The 21,784-nt window shown below is 40.0% G+C and overlaps 3 protein-coding genes across 3 annotated transcripts; all 3 read left to right on the top strand.

Annotated features, from left to right (window-relative positions):
- The first annotated feature begins 3,667 nt into the window (after positions 1-3,667).
- Positions 3,668-4,474, top strand: LOC117298728 (BTB/POZ domain-containing protein KCTD1-like). Its single transcript, XM_033782046.1, has one exon. It carries the CDS (start codon positions 3,824-3,826, stop codon positions 4,472-4,474), a length of 651 nt encoding a protein of 216 aa, XP_033637937.1. The 5' UTR covers positions 3,668-3,823.
- Positions 4,475-12,079: 7,605 nt separating this feature from the next.
- LOC117298727 lies at positions 12,080-16,052 on the top strand. The gene is made up of 5 exons (XM_033782044.1): positions 12,080-12,890; positions 13,825-13,914; positions 14,402-14,920; positions 15,436-15,525; positions 15,877-16,052. Exons 1-5 carry the CDS (start codon positions 12,080-12,082, stop codon positions 16,050-16,052), a joined length of 1,686 nt encoding a protein of 561 aa, XP_033637935.1.
- Positions 16,053-17,116: 1,064 nt separating this feature from the next.
- On the top strand, positions 17,117-20,473 carry LOC117298873 (Golgi-associated plant pathogenesis-related protein 1-like). The gene is made up of 3 exons (XM_033782231.1): positions 17,117-18,217; positions 19,477-19,566; positions 20,121-20,473. Exons 1-3 carry the CDS (start codon positions 17,857-17,859, stop codon positions 20,300-20,302), a joined length of 633 nt encoding a protein of 210 aa, XP_033638122.1. The 5' UTR covers positions 17,117-17,856; the 3' UTR covers positions 20,303-20,473.
- The last annotated feature ends 1,311 nt before the right edge of the window (positions 20,474-21,784 follow it).

Below are 21,784 nucleotides of genomic sequence, written 5' to 3'. Positions count from 1 at the left end.
CCACGACTCGAATAACTCACCGCGACAGGCCATTAACGACTTGTCCACAAGTCTATGGACTTGATCTATGGACCTCGGGCCGATTGCGCCATAAACGTTGCGCAAGTGGACCTACGCAGTTGCGTAAAGTTTCGTGAAATCGGCTGCCTGATTTGTTGCAGAACGTCATAGCCGAGTTTTGCGGTCAAAGGTTGGACAACTATGGGGGAATTCCGAAAGCCATAAATGCAAAGCAATCACCGATAATAGTCACAGTTTATAACAACGCAACATGGTTTTGAATTTTGTTGCCCGGGAATTAAAACACCAAGGATGAAATGGGTTTTCTTTTTATAAAACTTTTTTTGAAAATGTTGAGTTTTGTCACACTATCTGTTAGCACGATTGAATGTTTTGCTAACATAGGCCGCTCATAAGGTTTTTCCAATGCAAAGTTGAGCATAGTTTGCCATAGACTTTGCATGTGATCCCAATGGTCACGATTTCACAACTTCGTATCATAAAACAGTCATCGGCTGTCATTTTGACGACAAAGGTTGTTGTATTGCGATCGATAGCGACCAGAAAGGTTTAAAAAAAAAAAATGAAATGGAAAAATGAAAACCAGCATAATGTTAAAAAATAGAATGATGAAAGTAAAATAGAAATTCACACAAAGACAAATAATTGATGACTCTCGTCTTTTACATATTTATTTTTACAATTATTAGGTTCAAAGTAAAAATGCAGTAAACATAAAAAAAAATAAAAAAATTGTGAATTCAAAATACTATAATAGTTTAATAAACATCGATAACAATTCATATTATTATGTGTTGTACATTTTGTCCAAAAGGCAGTTTATTATTCTACAAACTTATATTCATTCTACAAATTCATATTAGTTTTACATTAAAGGATTGAGCTCGAAGTAAATTTACCAAAAAATAAATTAATAAGCTTCGATTGTAATTCATAACTATGTCTATATATTTTTGCAAAAATTAAATTCGATTAATCATTCTACAAATTTGTACACCATGCACTGATTTCTAAATTGAATAGGCCCTGATGAGAACACATCGACGTTTCGTCTATTCCGAGAGTCGCTTGCAGCACACTGTTTAAAACGAGTTTGGGATTGATTTTGTTTTGATTTTAGGCCTATTTGGCAAACTACAAGAGCAAATACATACACATTGTTATGGCATGAAACCCCGCGCACGTCTACCTCACGTTGTGTGGTTTTTTTCTAATGAAGTTGTCGAATTATTTCATTATTTCTCTGTAATAATGGGCCACGTGAACTAAACAACCAGGGCCCAATTTCATAGAGCTGCTTAGCACAGCAACAAAATTGCTTAGCGTGATTTTGTTTTGTATTTATATTCATTCAACAAATTCATATAAGTTTACAAAGGATTAAGCTCGAAGTAAATTGTTAACAAAAAATAGCAGAATAAGCTTCGATTATAGTTCATGTCTAGATTTTGCCCCCCCCCCCCCGAAAAAAAATGCAATTAATTATTCTACAAATTTGTACACCATGCACTGATTTCAAAAAAGAAGACGATCAGAGCATACTGATCGAAACAAACATAGGCCCTACCTCGGAATTGCACGGTTTTCCCTTTACGTCGCGAGGAAACACGGTCGGCCATTTATGGGAGTCAAAAATTTGACTCCATAAATGGCCGACCGTGTTAGTCGAAGAGGTAAAAGCCACGCAATTTCAAGACATATTTGTGTAGATCATCTACTTTTATACCATGCATTTGTGTATCGCTCAAGTTAAAGACACTGATGGGCACCTTTGGTAATTGTCAAGGTCTTACTACTTGGTGTATCTCAACCAGATGATGCACATAATGCACAAAATAACACACCTGTGAACATTTTGAGCTCAATTGGTCGTCGAAGTTGCGAAATGGAAGAAAAAACACTCTTGTTACACGAAGTTGTGTGCCTTTAGATGCTTGATTTCGGGACGTCAAGATCTAACTCTGAGGTCTCAAAATTAAATTCAAATATTAATTTTAGTGGCAAATTACTTTTTTTTCCCCCGAAAACTGCGTGTAATACTTCAGAGGGAGCCATTTCTCACAATGTTTTATACTATCAACAGCTCTCCATTGCCAATTGTTACCAAGTAAATTGTTATTCTAACAATTATTTTGAGTAATTACCAATAGTGTCCATATATGTCTTTAAGCAATGAAATCTGAAACAAAAAAACAGAGTCCGAAACTTGTTTTAAAGGTAAAGGGTCATTGCAGGGTTTAGTCAACGTAATGCTTATTTACAGGCAAAATAATTATCAAGAAAGTTACAGTAAAAGTCACGTGCCAAAGTTAGTGTCAGTTTGTCATGGAGAGAAAAAAAGGAATAAACGGTCACGGAGTTTGTTTCCATCGAACATTATTTAAGCACACTTTTATTAGGTAGGGAATTCCAACGCCTCGGTGCTGTGCTTTAAAGCTAACAAAAAGCGCACTGTAATAATGTGTAATAACGGCTCCCTCTGAAGTAACGTACGCCCCCACAATAGTTTTTGAATTGAATTCGAGACCACAGCAGTGCCTTTATAGGTTTGGGGTATTGTTTGGTTTTGTCAGCGATGCTTATTTACACCGCGTTTACACTAGATCCTGCTAGGAGGATCAAAGGAGGATCTGATCTCGAAAGGGCGATCAAAGGGAGATCAACGGCTAGTGTGATCGCGAGCAGGACGCGGCACAAAAATGCTTGATCCTGCTTTTGGGATCTGATCCTCATTGGATCCTTGTAGGAGGATAGTGTAAACGCGGTGTGACACGCACAATAACTATCAAGAAAGATACAATAACAAGTCAAGACAATTAAACGGTATCATAAAAAAATCACGAAGCGCATAGTACACAAATACCTATGTGCTACACACAATATTAAGGAAACCAGAAACAAGACAAAATGAATAAAAGATAAATAAAACAAACGGTGCACCACAAATAAAGGCAAGTAAAAGCAAAAAAAAAAATGCATGTGTAAAAAGCATTTTTGTATACTACTAGAGTAGACAAATAAAACAAGTACAAAATATTAACTTTATTAACAGTGAATACGAGGCTAAAAAAATACTAAGAAACAATGGTTGCCACAAGCGGCTTGTAAAAAGATTGCCATAGTGACCGCAAACTGCCGCAAGGTTTGACCTGCTTTCATTCACATAAACAGGTCAAAGTAAAGGTCATGGTGGATTTGAAATTTGAAAAATGGAGCTGTTTATAACCAGTAGTTTTCGGATACGTTTGTGCGGGTTATGCAACAAACTCGTTCCCAGGAGTGATCGATTTTCGCCGCGCCATTTTAGCCCATACAATACATACATACAGCTCTCAGAAATTCGTTAACTTTCCAGCACATTTATTTTCTATGATGATAATTATTTTGAGTAATTAGCAATAGTGTCCACTGCCTTTAACTGGTTAACGATCAAAACCGGGATTCAATAGAACTTTGTACTGATGACGTCTATTTGCTTACCACTTTGCATAAATGTAGTGAGAAAACATTGTTTCTCTGTTTAACATAATGTGTACTTATGTCACAATAACCGTGACGTCATTAATTGCATTGTACATTATTCCATATTATCAGGAATGTGCTCTACAAAACGCCGTATCAAGCAAACACTCGCTCAATCCAGAAAACCACACACAGTACACCAACTCTTTTCGTTTGGCTCTAATAAGAGCGCTGAAAATAATCTATCCACGTCAAGAACTGCTAAGGGAAGAGAACAGTTTTGTATGTGAAACTACCACACGAAAGAGTCGGTATTCATCACAAAATTGGAACTGCTGCAATGTCTGATCTAGTGACACTCAATGTCGGAGGCAGTCTCTATACAACGACTGTTGCAACACTGACCCCTAAACCAGTCTCCATGTGGCCTAGCATGTACACACCTAGAATGGTGATAGGCCGTTATCACATAGACAAAAAGGACAACAACGGCCACTACATCATCGACGGAGACGGGCCCATCTTCCGTCACGTCTTGAACTTCCTCCGCCGCTCCTCGCTCTGTCTTCCCAATGACTTCAAGGAGTGGGACCTCCTGAGTGCGGAGGCAGAGTTCTTCCAATTCAAGGAGCTGATAGATGCAGTAAAGTTAATCAAAGAGAAACGCAGCAGACAGGAGATAGAATTCAAAGAAATTACTTTCTCGCGTGATGTTGATGATAGTGGAGATCTTGATTGTCATTATGAATTTACCCTCAGAGGGCACGTAGAGACTCTAAAGCAAATACCAACCCTTGCGGATTACCTCGGTGACGCAAGCCACGGCGACTCGGTGTTCGAATTTAAGTGCAGCAGGGACAAGCCAGATCGCATGACGACGTACAAGATGATTACACGACTGGGCTTCAAGCTGTTGAACACTACCTCTTCAGTGTCGAAGACCGAGGAAACATGGTCACGTGAAAAGCAGATCACTTTGTTTGGGCGTTAACTCATTAACAAAACGCACTTTCTGTTAGCTTTTACAGCCCAGTGCGGTAGGCAAATTTGTCTATCTTGCTTTGTTAGATGGTATGTAATACCATTATTTGGTTTATACATTACATGATGCAATGCTATACTAAACGTGCACTCGCTCATCAACTGTAGGGGCGAGAATCGTGTTAAACCACTTCATATCCTTTTGGTAAGCTACAATATTTGGCATATTTTTTGATCTTGTGGTAGGCATTGTATTATGTGTTAATATTGTTCTTTAATTTTTATAACGTAAATTGTGTGTACAGTTCTTGTTGTCTGCAAAATTTAACAGTTTGACTTTTGACACAAATTACTGCTTTTAATCGCATTTAACTTGAGTACTGATTTTGTTTTTTGTAGGATCATTAGCATTTAATTCGTATGAACATTGTTTTTGCTTCATTTTGTCTTGTTTTTAGTTTTCCTGATCAATTTGTAGAGATTATTGTATTATGCGCTTGGTGATGTTTGAACTTTATTATTTTAAATTGTCATGTCATGATTGTAGTATAAGTACTTTAAATCAAACGAGTCGCGTTAAAGGTCACTTTAAACAAGTGAAAAAAAGTATCTTTCTAAAAAAACACATTACTTCAGAGGGGGTCTTTCTCATTACGTTGTATTAAACTTTCAACGGCTCTCCATTGCTGGTTATCAAGTAAGTTTTTTTGCTAACAATTATTTTGAATATTAACCACTAATAGTGCCCAGTGCCTTTAAGCAATCATCAGCTGTGTCAGGTTTTGAGGAAAAAGGTTGATGTTTTATGTTGTTTGCGAAACCGAAACTCAAAATTAATTGAGCATAAAAACTTACTTGGTAACGAGCAATGCATGGAGAGCTGATCGATGATAGTAAACAAACAAAAAACATAGTGCAAAACGGTTCCCTCTGAAGTAACGTAGTTTTTTTAGATAGTTCATTTCTCACTCAAATAGTAAAAAAAACTCAACTGGAGCCTTTGTTACGCATCTGAAAGCACACAAAGTAATAAAAAAAAAAAAAAAATCACTATTCTCTTGCAAATTTGATGACCAATAGAACCTAATTTTTTAGAGGTTTGTTATTAATTGTATGCATTATGTCAGGATACACCGAGTGAGAATACTGGTCTCTGACAATTACCAAACGTATCCAGTACCTTTAATTAGAATAACAAGTATAATGACAAATAGCAACATTAAACAAGATTTTAGGCAACGTGCCTGTTTAATTATTCAAGACAGGTTTTTTTCCACATTCCAAACTACAACTGAAAGTTGTTGCTTACAGCAAATGCATATTGTAAATTGTAATAAAACTACACCGTAACCGTAACATGTTTAATTCTCGTCATGGGGGTATGCTGAACAATCAAAGGAAACGTACAGAACTGGCAAGAACAAAAACTTGTCTGAGATCTCAGATTTACATAAAACTTACACGGTCTAATGATAGTAGTAAATATCCCTTGAAATATTTTTGTCTGAAATGTCATATTTGGTGAGAACTAAATAAAACTTATTTCCCGTTTGGAGTTTATCGCCACAAGTGAGCGTTTTGTTCTTTCTTTTTTGTCGATGTCTTGCAAAAAATGATTAATAATTATTGTGTTTTAACTATTATCTCGATCATAACCCACGGCTGATCGATCTCAAACTAGAGGTTTGTCAGTTTGTGTATTTAATAGCGGTGGATTACATAAAGTCGTTTCACTGCCAGCAACTGTTTTGTTAGCAAAATCCAATTCGAGGATGTTCCTTTAACAATACATGCTGGTAACATTCAACCTTGACCAAGACATAGACCATGCTTCATGGTGAGTTAACTTAAGAAAGTGATTTAGTTTATAATAAGTAGAGTATTTTGTGAGCGAAGTTTATCCAACAATTTGTTTTCATGATTGGGGCGGGAGTGATGGCGGGGCGGGGTGTGTTGAGAGATGTCATCATAAACTTGAATTGATTTTAAATGGTTTATTCATAATATTCACAAAGGCCGAATTAAAACATTTGTACATATTGAAAAAAAAAAATCAAGATTGGAATGGGAGACTTTGGAACGCTAGGTGGTAGTAGACTTAACAGGTAAATTTCAACTGTTTACGTAGTTCTGAGCATGCGCAATTTACTGAGAACAATGGATTTTACCTGGTAAGTCTGCAGCCACCAAGCGTCCCAAAAGTCTCCCATTAACAGAGAAAGCAAAGAAATCTTGAGCAAATTAAAAGTAAGAGAGGACAATAAAAAGAAACCAACGCTAATTTAAAAAAATTAGTATGAAAAAGGAGAACTTAAACATTATGGAATTCTACCTTCATGGATGGATCGAGCGACATACTGGATGGAGGTTCATGTACCTGAAACTTTCTCAATTTTTTTTGTACATGTAATTGCAAAAAACAGAGGAAATGGTGGGCTCTCAACTGTCTAAGAAAATTTTGAATAAAATTATAACGAGCTCGCACTATGTTTTTTGCACATTTAAGTGGGGTGCATCATAAGTTCCGTTTGATGCTGAAGCACAAATTTGCCTTTAAAGGCAGTGGACACTATTGGTTATTGTCAAAGACTAGCCTTGACAGCTGGTGTATCTCAACATATGCATAAAATAACAAACCTGTGAAAATTTGAGCTCAATCGGTCATCGAACTTGCGAGATAATAATGAAAGAAAAATAACCCTTGCAACACGAAGTTGTGTGCGTTTAGATGGTTGATTTCGAGACCTCAAGTTCTAAACTTGAGGTCTCGAAATCAAATTCGTGGGAAATTACTTCTTTCTCGAAAACTATGGCACTTCAGAGGGAGCCGTTTCTCACAATGTTTTATACCATCAACCTCTCCCAATTACTCGTCACCAAGAAAGGTTTTATGCCAATAATTATTTTGAGTAATTACCAATAGTGTCCACTGCCTTTAAGCTCCAAAAACGTTCACTGGTCCAAAATGGAGGACGGCCCCGAAGCTGGAGCCAATTGGAAAACGTCCTTATAGTGTCAAGAAGACCTTTGCATTTGGATGATGGAATATAGGCCCTTTTCGAAACCAGGGCTTCGGCTTGAGGCTCCGTTCTCTCGTCTGAAACCCTGTGCGCAACTACGCAAAGCACGCGCAATATTGTCAAAACAACCGCGGGGCCAAGCTTGCTTGAGCCGAATCCAAAGTCAAACCCATCGTTTAAAAGGGCCACAGTTTTCGGTCATCAATCAACAAATTCAGCGACGATGTTATTTCAGAGTTCCAGACTGTGTCCAATAATTTATGCTTATCACTTTATGCCGCCCTCTGTTGACAGTCACAACATGACCGCCATCTTAGAAACTACGTCTCCTGTGTCACTTAACACCAGGGCCCGATTTCAGGATAAGCACACAACAGCTGAATACCAGTAACATGCAACATGCAATAAATTTGGTTGGTCATCATGTTTTTAACGAGGAATAAATTCCATGTTAAGCACATTTGCGTGCTTAGGAGCTCTATGAAATCTGGCCGTGCTGATGAGCGCTAACAAATACACAGACTATAGTGATGTCGTCACAGGAGAAGGATTCAAGCTCCCATCTTGGACACTTCAGCGCCAGTTGGCTCCCTCTGAGAAGAGAACACAAGATTTTATTCAAACTACCGACGGAAAAGGCCCAAAACTGTTAGTGTACATGTACAACTTAAATAATTACACCGTTGTGTAAACTTAAAACAATTATAAAGAGGAATTTAAAAAGCGCAAACAGTTGCGCTGGATTTAAACAAAATAATCAATTAAATAGATAAAATTATGCCCTTTTTATACGAAACGAAAACAGAACATTGCTTTATTAGGATTTGAAACTTTGCATTGCGGAAATACGATATGGAAAGGTTTGCGGTAACCCCATGTAATGACTATCTCTGAATGACTTGGGGTGGTTGAAACCAACGGTTCTTTCAGGTGGTTGAACTGTTCTGGAAAGAACCGTTGACTTTGAAACCAACGGTTCTTTTCAGGACCACTCTAACTCAGTTCCATCATAGAGGTATAATCTAATGGTTACATGATGTTACCGAAAACCTTTCCAAACATTGCTGTGTAAGAGCGTGTGTCCGCTCGCTACTCTCAGAAATTCGTTAACTTTCCAGCACATTTATTTTTCTAGTTTTCGAATAAAACCGCAAGACTTTAAGTTGTTCTAAAATTCTGATTTGTGTGATCTGGAAGGGACAATCGTAACAATTATTTAGCATCTTAAACCAGGGAATTAACAAATATTTAGTACAAAAAATTCAGTTTTTCAATGGCACAAATTTATGCACAAAGTCAATTGTTATATTATAGGCACTTCTTAAATACATGTAATAAGTACGAATACGTACCATGGCAATTCCATCCCATATCCAATACGATTATTTCGTTGGCCAACGTTCATCAGAGTCGTAAAGGCAGCGTTCATTGGAGACTGGAAGATGTTGAAGCACGAAGAGACAATTGTATTTGCTTTCATTCAATAAACGTTTGGTTCTTTGCAGGAAACTATTCGGGTGCCTCTGACACACCTCTCGTCTAAAAATGTCTGATATTATTTCCAACATCCCACTGGAGTCTCGGTCGCTATGTTTATGAGGATCTTCCATCAATCCATAAGATGGTTCAGAGGTACACCTCAGTGATACCTCGGCTAGCATAGTCTTAACGTCCACTTGAGGCATTTCAGTTTTATTCTTCAGCTTCCTCAACAACTTCTTCGAGTTTGGCTTCTGTTGAGGCATCCCCTCCTCCCGTCTCTTCGGCGCTCTCGTCGGTCTGAGGCAGCTTCGAGTACCCCGATGTGGTCTTCTTCTTCGGTGATGAGTCCCCGTCGTCAGTTTTTCTTGGCTCGGGGCTACGGCCCTTGAGAAGGGGTGCATCTTCCGTCTGTGGTGTTGTCTTGGATTTTCCGCAACCCATCACGAAATTCGGTTTCTTCTTGGTTTCACTTTCAGATGGTCCCTTTTAGAGAATCGCTTTAAGATTGCATTAGCCGCAAGAAGTTCTGATTTGATTTGCTTAGCAGATATTAAACACAAACCAAAATAAGTTTCCTGAAGTGTATTGGCAAAAAGAACTGACGTGAAATCGATGTTTAGCTGGTGGTTGCTGACATTAAGCAAATCCAACCGATGATGAATCAACAAATCTGAAATTCTGCAAAGTTATACTGGCAGTGACAGTGACAACGAATTCAGACCGATCTTGTTGACCAACGTGAGATTTGTGACTCACAAGTAAACACACTCAGGCAGTCACCCCTACAGGGCAACTGACGAACTAAACACCCACGACATGAATAAAGGGGTAACCAACGGCTACTGGGACACAAAAGCCCCTTTTCGATCGATTAAATCCAAGACAAGACTATGAAGGTTGAAGATGGTGTCATAAACAACAACAAAGAACATTAATTGGAAAACAGATTTAGTGGAGGCCCCAAATGCTACAAGGTTATACCATGGTGACAGGAACACACCATCCTTGCTCTATGGTTATACAGAACGAAAACACAAATGAGAATTTTGGGGTTTTATAAAGATCAGAGCAAATCCTTCCCTTGATAATGATGATGGACCGGGGCTTTTTCGCAAAACCTTTTGGGGAAAAAAACCTCATGGACAATAGTTGTGTTTTCATCAGGAAAGTACGCTTCAATTCACCAGGCCTGTATACATGTTTTGTTTTTAAAGGGCAAGGGCACCAAGGCATTTTCTCCTTGGTATAAAGAGCACTATCCCTATAATGAAGTTGTCAATGTCTATACTGGAGCGTTTCAAGGGCACCAAGGCAATGACCAGGGGGCATGAAGGCAATCGCCTGTGTTGCCTATGGTATATCAGGCCTGCTTCACTTTGTTGGGTCACATTATTATTTTCGGCTGCTGGCGCGATGAATGCAGTCTCGACTCACGATCGAGTTTAACCGTTAACTTATTCATGATGTTTTGATGTGTTTTGGCGGACATTTGCGTCGGTTGTTGTGGTGTCAAAAGTGCCGGCCCTAGTGCCCTAACTTTTGTTCCATAAAGTTTCCGGAGTTTGAATTGGGTTCGTATGGAAACATGATATGGGGTAGGTGGGGAATGGACAAATTGGGAAGGGGGTCTGGGCGAGGACGGAAGGGGGTGACGCTCCCATTATAACTCTAGTACAATGGTTGAAAGAAGATAGCTGTGCTCTTATAATTAATGAATGATACCATGCACGCATGGTACAAATGGCAGGGTCTAAACGCATGATTGTCCAGAATACTGACTATACCACGCAGAAATATATTGGCAAAAAGAATTGATGAGTAGCAGTTCAATGTGGAGAACAACGTTACATTTTTTTTTTTTTTTTTTTTTTTGGGGGGGGGATTGTCAGGAGAGGATATAGGTTTCGAATATTGTTTATCCCTTTCTATTAAGATATCCACAATGGAAACTGACTAGGTAATTTCTTTTAATGATTTTGGTGGTTGGACAAAGAATTACAAACTGAGCTGTCTAGCCATAATGTTGACGGTTTGTCAATATCTTTGTTCGGGGGGGGGGGGGGCAGTCAGAAGCCATACAACCACTGCTTTCTAGTGTTAAAAGAGTTTCTGCTTATATTAAGTAAAAACAAAAAGAGTAAGTTAATGGCCTGACGTTTCAACCTTAGCAGTCTTTCTCAAAAGGTAAATAATAAAGACTTAATTCTCATTTCTTTATTTCTGACTTGTGTTTCTTTGTTTCGGTGTCCTCTTGTAACAATGGTTAATATAATTTGTACGGTCCCAGTGATTTCATTTCTACAACTTGCGCTTCGTTGGGAAAGTCCCACCCAATCGGCTCCTTCATACATTACATCATCAAAAGCATCCTGCATAATGCATGACCTATGAATAATGCATGACACGGTCCGAATTTATGAATGAGTGTCGCTGTTGGATACAGCACACAAAGGATTATTGTTTACCACACAGTGTCAGGTCGATCTTTGACCTGTATCGTAACATGCATGAACAACTGGCTATAATGTTCTCATGTATCTGATGTATATCTCTGGACTCGTTATGATGCGTGCAAATGTACACATGATCAGCAAGTTATAATTAGTTATGTCACAACTGCAGGTGTGCTGTGTTTAGATTGGAATGCTTCTCATTTTTGTTACGAAGGACTATTGGCATGACACTGATGTGTTGTATGGTTGTACACATAAACACTGGATATGGAATTAAACACATACAACACCAGAGGTTATTTGGTTCAACGGTGACACCATGATTGTGTGTCTACTTGCCAGGTAGAATTTGTTCTTTAGGGAACTGTCTTGCTAAATATTCTACTAGATTGTCCTGATTGTTCGGGAGACTTCTCAGTTCTGAGAAGATCTGTCCTGCTTTTGACTGCTACCTTGGCGGAAGATGGAAACTAGGCTGGGACCACTACTTTAATTTGCTTAAAGAGGACCGTCATTAACTGCACTCTACCACGGAGTGAGTTCTATTGGTCTCCACGTTTCGACTAGCTAATTGCCCTAGTCATCGTCAGAGGTTGCCTTTGAGGTTGCTCCTGTTGACCAAGATCCTGTCGTGCCTGTCCGTTTATACCTCTACGCAAGATGGGATGCGGCGGCTCCACAGTACGCGATGGGTCAAATGGTACCACCGGACCTCAGCACACCTCCAACGGACAAACTGAACGCGGGAGGCAGGGGGATGCCTTTAAAACAGTGTGCTCTGAAAACGACCCTCAAAATAGGAATGGTCCTCACACGCAGCAGAATAATGATGCAGAGTTTGGGGAACCACCGAAGAAAGACACAGACAAACCTAAGATAGATGGTGAGGTCAGAACTACGTCATCGGATGAGGCTGAAGGCGATCCTCATAATGGAAAGATTCCTCTTATCAAATCATCTCAGCAGAGTGGCACAGAAGAAGGTAACACACATCAGAAACCACCCGATGACAGTAATAACAATGAAACACGTCCATTGTTCTCTATGTATTCTCCAAAACAACAGCCTAGGAACAGTCAAACACATGAGGTAACAGAATCAGTACCTCCTGTACTCAGTACTAACAATGAGAGAAACCGCACTCCCGAACCCATTCCCAATTCAGACTCCAATGGGCCGCTGGAAAGTAAGAAAGAACCCAGCAAGAAGAAGAAAGATTCCCGTCCTCCGAAGGAAACGAACTTGGAACGTATCCGACGCGAGGCGTTGGAGGTACACAACGTGTACAGGGCGAGACACGGCGTGCCTCCACTCGTCCTCAGCGGCAAGATTAACAACCTCGCGCAGAGCTGGGCGGAGACGATGGCCAAGACCGGCAAGTTTGAACACAGTCCGAGCAGCAGCCGGCCGGGGTGTGGGGAGAATATCTACTACTCGGCGTCAACGGCTTTTGACATCAACGCTGTAACAGGTAGGCCTGGGCACACTTTCATATTAATCTGTCGAATTTTGATTTTACCCAGTGTGTAAAGCACTGTATACTAATACTTACCCGAGCTCTGTGAACAAAATACAGGGTGGGATTCGAAACCAAGACCTTTGCAATTCTAGAGCAGGGATCTATGTTGTTACGGCCAAAACAAAGTTATTTTACATGCATTGTTTTCAAATATTTTCCCCTGAAGGTGACTCAAAAAGAACTAAAAAGCAAAGTTTTCACATGTTTGCTTTCACGTTAGCCTTTGATTGGTCACACAAAACGTAAACACTGCTGCGACTATTTTCAGCTAAACCATGGAGTAGGTTCTAAACTGGTCATGTGACAGGGATGGGAATTTTCAGACTTTTGGCTGAATTTATACTTTTTATGCCGGCCTGGTGAAGAAATCAGGCAATATTTGTTTCCACAAATAAAGAAATCCTGCTCATTAGTCTACTTCTCTAGTGTTTTGGACACTGTTTCCAAAAGCTCATTGGAATCTATAACCCCCAGGGGTTACCAAATAGTAGAAATGGCATCATTTCAACATACCTTTGAATTTGTATTCAAATTTCAGACTTTTTTTCATTAGTAATGAGTCTCACCCCTGATGTTACCAGTGTTCAAACCTATGAACATTTGACACAAATTCCTGCCCAGTAAACACAGAGAAAAATAAGGTGCAAACGTCATATAATTATATGTTTTAAGAGAGACCCCGTCGCTCGCATGGCACTTGGTTTACTTGGTTGGCAACAGCTAGAGCCCATTTATCCCCGCAGAAAGTTCCCTGAAACTTAACTTAAGCATATCAGTCTAAATATCCCCATCTGATTGTTGCACATACTTCCCAATAGCAAGATGCAACATTTTGGTAGCTCTGCTTCAAATCACGAGATAAATGGGTTATGTTCTGCTTCCTTAGGTGGAAAAGCAACAAAGGCATTTTATGACGAAATAGACGATTATGATTTCAACAAACCCGGAGAAAAACCAGCCTCCGGAAAGATGATAGGTAAGAGTTTCCAGTACACGTGTAATTGTTTTCCTTAAAGGAACATTTACAGAATTGGTAAGAAAAAACGTCGTCGAGGATCACAGATTTAAGTAAAATTTACACGGTCCAATGATGATGACAGTAAACAAATCCCTTAAAGAAACATGTTTGAAATCAATACAAATAATTCCCCGTTTGGAGTTCATGATCGCTCAGTGAGCGTTTTACTATTATTTGCTAAATCGATGTCATGCAAAAGGTGTATCACTATTTTTCTCTTGACCCAGATGGTCGATAACTTCTACAGGTTTGTCAGTTTATGTATCATGTATGGTTGATTAAATAAGGTGCTTACACTGCCAGCAACTGCTTTGTTTACAAACGAAATACAAAATAATGTAACGTTCCTTAAGTTTAAGATACATTTCCGTGAGACAGTATTTCAACTGTAATGACCAAGGTCAAAAAAGCATCATCTTAAAATCTTAACTTATTTGCATTTCAGGTCATTTCACTGCGCTTATATGGAAGAATTCAAAAGAGCTTGGTGTTGGCATGGCAACCTCTAGAAAGGGCAAACGGGGTCACGTGTACATCTGCTGCAACTACACTCCACCAGGGAACTGGAGAGGTGCCGAGAACTACATAGAGAATGTGCCGCCTCTTCTGCCGAACATTGGCTCGCTCGAACCCATAGATGTAGAGAATGAGAATTTTGAGGACGAGGACAGTATTGATGATAAAGATGAACTCGAGAAAGCAACAACAGCGCCCTCTGGCGGTAATATGACGCACTTGGAACGCATCCGACTTGAGGTTCTGGAGATGCATAATGTGTACAGAGCTAAGCATGGTGTCCCGCCCCTTACGCCCAGTAAGAAGATAAATAAATACGCGCAGAGGTGGGCAGAGACGATGGCGAAGACTGGCAAGTTCGAACACAGTTCCGACGGACAGAGACCAAACTGTGGGGAGAATATCTACTTCGCAGGGTCAACAAACTTTGATCTTGCCAACATAAACGGTAATGCAAATAATTATTATTCTCAACTGGATTAGTGATACCCCGGCCCCCTCCCCACATGAAACGCGCAGTTCGATGTCGGACGGGGATCGGACTACACAATATGACAATTATAAATTTCAAACTCCATTATAACTTGTGACCATTCTGAGCCACTATTGGAATAAGACTGGCTTTCAAAATGAACTTGTAACAAATAAAATATATAAGCATGCCGGCAAATAATACCGCCGTTTGAAAGAGTTTTAAAAATCACGCTGCGCCATTGTAGTCTGCAGACTAAAACCAACCGCTATGTCGACACAGTGCCCGATTTCATGGCTCTGTTTACCATATAAAGCAAATAATCAGCGTTTATGAAAGATGGGAATTATGTGCTTACGTCATGAGTAGGCGCAGGCCTATATCACGGGTTAGCAGTGAACTTTGGTTTGTGCTAGGCAGTCTACGTTTATACAGCTACTAGCGCAGACATTTTATTATTTATTCTCCATTTTTCTCTCTATTTAATTTAGGTGGTCAAGCAACAACCTCCTTCTACGACGAAATCAAGGACTACAATTTCAAGAAGCCGGGAGAAAAACCCAAATCTGGAAAAGTTATAGGTAATTAATGTGCAAAATTAACAGGGATTACAGGGAGGGGAAATGTAGTGGGGTGTCATGTCTTTCCTCTACAAAACATGAATCCATAATTTCTGGTGTCAAAATTTAGAGGATTGACTCTTCACCACGTTGTGACATAAAATAAAGAGATGTCTGAGCAAATACAACATGTCCTTGATGTTAATAGTTCACAGTATTTTTAACGGTTTGAATGTAAAGTGAGAAGTCTTTAAAAAAAACATGAGTTTTCATTGGCCTAAGCGGGTTGGTTTCATAAATAATTTATATCTCCATGTTCATGTACAATGTTTATGCAAAGCAACAAATTATGTTTTTTTTTCTTCCGAACAGGTCACTTTACAGCTCTCGTCTGGAAAGATTCCAAGGAACTCGGTGTTGGCATGGCTACCTCCAAAAAGGGCAAATGGGGTTACGTGTACATCTGCTGCAACTACAGCCCACCAGGGAACTGGAGAGGTGCCGAGAACTACGTAGAGAATGTGCTTCCTCCAACATCCGGGTCTTAAAATCGTGAAACAAATCCAGAATCACCCTGGACATGAAAAACACAGTGATGATACTGTCCCAAAATATATTACGATAGTGTGCTACCTAGTCTTGGTGCAAGACGTTTCTCGTTTCCCTTTCAGCGCGCGCACACCGACTCCCCACTTCATTCCGGGGCGGTGAAGTCAGGTGAGTCGGTGTGCGCGCTGTCAGTGAATTGGCCGCGGTGTGTGTGAAAGGGAAACGCGGTGTGCTACCCGGCAATGAAAATTTTAACAAAGCGTCTCTCTCTCTCTAACGACATAAAGGCATGTACCCATAAAGTCTCCTCCTCGAACGATACCCCTCTTGAATCACTGGTACGGCTCCCACCACATCCCGTCTGCCCAGTGCTGCTGCTTTTTGACTTTGGTGGTGTCACAACCGCCGACCATTTTCTCATGAGGCAGACATATAAACAGTCTTTCCCTCTAGTAGACCTGCATTTACCAGCATGGTCTCTTCATCAAATTGTACCCTGCCTGAATCATTGGTAGGCCCCCACCGCTCCCACCACAGCCCGTCTGCCCACAGAGTGTTGCTGCTGTTTGTGGCTTGGTGGTGTCACAACCTGACCATTTTTCTCACGAGGCAGACATAAAACAGTCTTTCCCTCTAGTAGACATTAAGGAATTTGCCCATAGTCTCCTCATCAAACTGTACCCTGCTTGAATCTCCCATTATGGCGGACACCTCTTTTAAGAGTGAAAAGACGTACTATCAACTCGATTTAGAGTGAAGTTCGTTCTAGTTTCACTCAAAAAGAATATTGACTTTCACTCTCAAAAGAGTGAAGCTGACACCGCTCGGACAAGAGAGTGAAATTTTAACTCTTGTTTACAAGCATTGGTGAACAGTCCGTAAGTTGTCATGTACACATTAGTACTGTTAGAACTGCTGCATGTCTAGAACCTCGGCACATCAGTTTATTTTGGTTGTGTAACCCCCCCCCCCCCACGAAATCGTTCATGTATTACAATTTGATTATCATCAAAAACATAATGCATAATGTACGACCTTATGAATAATGTATGACACCGTCCGATTTTATGAATGAGTGTTGCTGTTAGATACGTGACACAAAGGATTATTGTTTACTCACAGAGTGCCAGGTCGACTGCACATGTACAATCAAGGACAGGGTGAATGACTGGCTATGTTCTTAATGGATGGACTCGTTATACTATGCGTGCAATATACATGTACATGTACATGTACTTCTATATTACATGTGACCATCAAGTTAAAATTAGTTACGTCACAACTGCAGGTGTGTTGCGTTTAGATTGGAATGGTTTTCAATTTTGTTACGAAGGATTGTTGACATTGTTGGGGTCGTCCAATGATCTGCGAACCTAAACACCATACGACACTAGTAAGTTTACGGTGACACCATGTGTTTTGCCAGGTCGAGTTTGTCCTCTCATAGAGTAATGACAGCCTAGAGAACTGTCCTGCCATGTATTGTACCTTACTCTATGATTCTACTACCGCGGAGTAGATGTTTCGGATTCTTCGGGACTCGGGACTTCTCAGTCGTGAAAAGAACTGTCCTGCTTTTTTTAACTACCACGTGGGCGGTTAGTAAACATCGCGGCTGGGACATACACGTACTTCTTTAATTTTGTAAAGGATCTTTATTGACATATACTGCACTACCGGACCACGGAGGGAGTTCTTAATTTGTCTCAACGTTTCCACTATTACAACTTCCTCGAGTCATCGTCAGAGGTTGCCATTGAGGTTGCTCTTGTTGACTGAGAACCTATTTTAACCCTACGCGAGATGGGATGCGGCGGCTCCACAGTAACGTATTGGTCAGATGACACCACCTACGGACCTCATCAGCACACCTTCAACGGTCCCTTTTATAGCTCCATGAACGGACCCACCGGACGTTTTGAACTTGGAAGGAACTTGGAACGCATCCGATGGGAGGTGTTGGAGATGCACAACGTGTACAGGGCGAGACACGGGGTGCAACCACTCGTCCTCAGCGGCACGATTAACAACATCGCGCAGAGCTGGGCGGAGACTATGGCCAGGATCGGCAAGTTGGAACACAGTCCCAAAAGTAGCAGACCGGATTGTGGGGAGAACATCCACCACTCATGGTCAACGGCTTTTGACATCAACGCTGTAACAGGTAGGCATGGGGCAAATTTTATAAAGCCGACTGCAAACTACGAATGTCGGTCACTTCGTACCCAAGTCACTTCGTACCCCAAATGGATGTCGGACACTTCGTACCTTTGCCACTTCGTACCCTGGACACTTCGTACCTTCGGGACACTTCGTACCGTACCAAATTGGTCACTTCGTACCGTGGGCGGGGGTACGAAGTGACCAACAGATAAGTCACTTCGTACCGTCAGCCGAGTCACTTCGTACCTTCAGTAAAATTATAAAAGTATATAACTGAATACCTCATGAATTGTTATTAATGTCTAAAATGTGAAATTGTAACATTCGTGCGGATCAGCCATTCGTTCCAGTCAGCCATAGAGGGCGCCGCTCCGCTGGAAGTTTTTGAGGCCCGGTGTACATTACGTCATCCGATGTTTCCGGATATATAGGAAAAGATGGAATACCAGTTTTTAAGTTAAAAGTATTTATTTTTAAAACGTGTTTTACTGTGATTTTTATTACTATGATTTTTATAATGATTTATTTATCGATCACGAAGCGCATCATAATCAGTTGACAAGTAATTAAATAAAACACCATTTGGGTTTGATTCATTTTTATATCATAGCCTACTCATCACTATCATTGAACATGTAAATAAATAAAACATTATTTGGATTCTTTTTTATTTCATACTCATCACGAAGCGCAACATAATCAGTGGATAAATAATTAAATAAAACACCATTTGGGTTTGATTCATTTTTACTTCATAGCCTACTCATCACTATCGGTCAACATGTAAACAAATAAAACACCTCAACGGTGCAATAAGTCTATTGGCGACACTAGCAATGTGACCCGTCTGAAGGTACGAAGTGTCTCGTGAGAAGGTACGAAGTGTCTCACGGGAAGGTACGAAGTGTCCAAGGTACGAAGTGTCCAAAGACACTTCGTACCTTCAAAAGGTACGAAGTGTCCAGGGTACGAAGTGGCAAAGGTACGAAGTGTCCTGACACCCCCCAAATAATGCATCAAGGGTGTCTTTCGTACATGATTATCTTCTTGCAAATTCGATGACCAATAAAACAATCTTTCCATGTTCTACTAATGAACACATGTGAAAATCTCCCCGATGAGAAAAACCTGTTCCTGAGCATGTTGATTGTCTCTCCTAAATATCTCCCTCACTGCTGCACAAACTCTTCCAGATCGCGAGATGGAAATGTTGGCAGCTCTTCTTCAAAGATAAATGTGTTTGTATTCTTCTTCCCTTAGGTGGAGAAGCGGTCAAGTCATTTTATGACGAAATAGAAGATTATGATTTCAACAAACCTGGAGAAAAACCAGCCTCTGGAAAAGTCATAGGTAAGAATTGTTGGTGCTTGGTTTTTCTCAAGATTCATTTCCAGTATCCATCTTATATTCTTAATTGATTTGCATCTTAGCTCTTTTTACTGCTTTCATCTGGAAACATTCAAAACAGCTTGGTGTTGGCATGGCAACCTCCAAAAGGGAAAATGGGGTCACCTGTACATCTGCTGCAACTGCACCCCGCCCGGTAACTACGTGGGTGCTCAGAACTATACAGAGAAAATGTGCCACCTCGATCTTCTGCCGAACATTGGTTCGCTTGAACCCATTTATGTACATGTAGAGAGTGAGACTTTTGAGGGCGAGGACAGTGTGGATGAAGATGAACTTGAGAATGCACAAACAGCGCCCCCTAGCGTCACCAAGACGCACTTGCGACAATCCCAACAGTTAATTTACAACAATTCCTTGACAGTTTGACTGATAAGCGAGATCTAAAAAGTAAAAGAACTCGTTTCAATGGCGGAGTGGTTCATTCAAATACGAAAAGCAAAAAAATATATATATAAAACCATAATTACAAGTTAATTTTTTTTCCCTCCGAACAGGTCACTTTACAGCTCTCGTCTGGAAAGATTCCAAGGAACTCGGTGTTGGCGTGGCAACCTCCAAAAAGGGCAAATGGGGCCATGTGTACATCTGCTGCAACTACACTCCACGAGGGAACTGGAGAGGTGCCGAGAACTACAGAGACAATGTGCTTCCTCCAACATCCGGGTACGGGTTTTAATAGGTGAAAGAAATCCAGCATTAATAGTAACACTCTGGACACGATACTGTCCCGAAATTGGTTATAGGCTCAGGCTAAACATGGCAATGTAACAAAGCTTGAAGGCAGTGGTCACTATTGGTAATTACTCAAAATAATTTCTAGCAATAAAACGTTACTTGGTGACGAGTAATGGGGAGAGGTTGATAGTATAAAAAGCATTGTGAGAAACGGCTCCCTCTGAAGTAAGGTAGTTTTCGAGAAAGAAGTAAACTTCCACGAGTTTGATTTCAAGCCCTCAAAATTTGATTTTGAGGTCTTGAAATCAAGCATCTGAAAGCACACAACTTCGTGTGACAAGGGTGTTTTTTCTTTCATTATTATCTTGCAACTACATGGTGTATGACAACCAATTGAGCTCGAATTTTCACAGGCTAATGTTATTTTATCCATACGTTGAGATACAATAGTGATAAGACTAGTCTTTGACAACATTGTTACCAAAAATGCCCAGTGTCTTTAATGGCAAAGTATACCTTAGGTTTTTGGAGAAGAATAATCCCAGATAAATACAATGACACTAATCCGTGAACATTTGTATTCACAAAATGTGGTAGCATTTTTTCGATGCTGAAAATCTTGTAGTGGTGTCCAGGCAGGAAGAATACTCTGTAACTGGGATATACAATCTGAGCAAAGTAGAAATTCTTCTCAGTTTGAAATTGTTTTACTCTTAAACTACATTCATTTACAGGCAATTGTTTCTCAACATGCAATGTACATGTATTACAAATAGCTGCAGTGCTTCGTACCAAGTAAGGTTTAAGATCATTAATTTGTGAAGTAATATTACTACAGGTTTGACTTCCAAAAAATTCAGACAACTAAGCAACAAAATTGTTCATATACATGTATAAACATTTATATTTACACATACAGCAAGATTTATAATGAGAAAAACAAAAAAAACTATTGATTTTCCATACAAAATTACCTTTTTTTAGCAGCAAAGGAAAAAATTGACATGCATGACAGTATGTACACTGAAACTGCCTGGCAAATGTCTGCACAAGTGAATAAGTCGTCTGTTAGTTGATATGCACAAATGGAACTACTGCTTTACTTTCATAGAGATGCTAAGCACAAAAATGTGCGTAGCATGAAATTTCTTCCTTGATAAAAACAGGATTACCAACCAAATTTCCACGCGATTTTCAGGATAAGCAAACAATAGCTGAATACCAGTAACAAGAAATATGCAACAAATGGAATTTTTGTTGGTAATCCTGTTTTTATCAAGGAAGAAATTTCATGCTAAGCAAATTTTTTGTGCTTAGCAGCTCTATAAAATTGGGCCCTGATTTGAACTTCGTTCTTGAAGGGGCACAGCAGTTTTCTTCTTGTAAGGTGCTCTTCTATGACTGAGAAAATGTTAATTTATTGAAACTTTGCAAAGGGCACCGCACCAAGCATTGGACAGCATGTCAATTGCTGTAGGCTAAT

Source organism: Asterias rubens, chromosome 13 (genome assembly GCF_902459465.1).
Source record: "Asterias rubens chromosome 13, eAstRub1.3, whole genome shotgun sequence".
Taxonomy (NCBI): Eukaryota; Metazoa; Echinodermata; class Asteroidea; order Forcipulatida; family Asteriidae; genus Asterias; species Asterias rubens.
This window is presented reverse-complemented; position numbering and strand designations above follow the sequence as displayed.

What these genes read in the sequence shown, in the direction of transcription:
- LOC117298727 (XM_033782044.1), top strand. Translation starts at nt 12,080, where the DNA reads ATGGGATGCGGCGGCTCCACAGTACGCGATGGGTCAAATGGTACCACC. An exon ending in AGCCTCCGGAAAGATGATAG is followed by an intron (nt 13,915 to 14,401) that starts GTAAGAGTTTCC and finishes TTTGCATTTCAG; the next exon opens with GTCATTTCACTGCGCTTATA. An exon ending in TGATCTTGCCAACATAAACG is followed by an intron (nt 14,921 to 15,435) that starts GTAATGCAAATA and finishes TATTTAATTTAG; the next exon opens with GTGGTCAAGCAACAACCTCC.
- LOC117298873 (XM_033782231.1), top strand. Translation starts at nt 17,857, where the DNA reads ATGGGATGCGGCGGCTCCACAGTAACGTATTGGTCAGATGACACCACC. An exon ending in TGACATCAACGCTGTAACAG is followed by an intron (nt 18,218 to 19,476) that starts GTAGGCATGGGG and finishes TTCTTCCCTTAG; the next exon opens with GTGGAGAAGCGGTCAAGTCA. An exon ending in AGCCTCTGGAAAAGTCATAG is followed by an intron (nt 19,567 to 20,120) that starts GTAAGAATTGTT and finishes CCCTCCGAACAG; the next exon opens with GTCACTTTACAGCTCTCGTC.
- LOC117298728 (XM_033782046.1), top strand. Translation starts at nt 3,824, where the DNA reads ATGTCTGATCTAGTGACACTCAATGTCGGAGGCAGTCTCTATACAACG.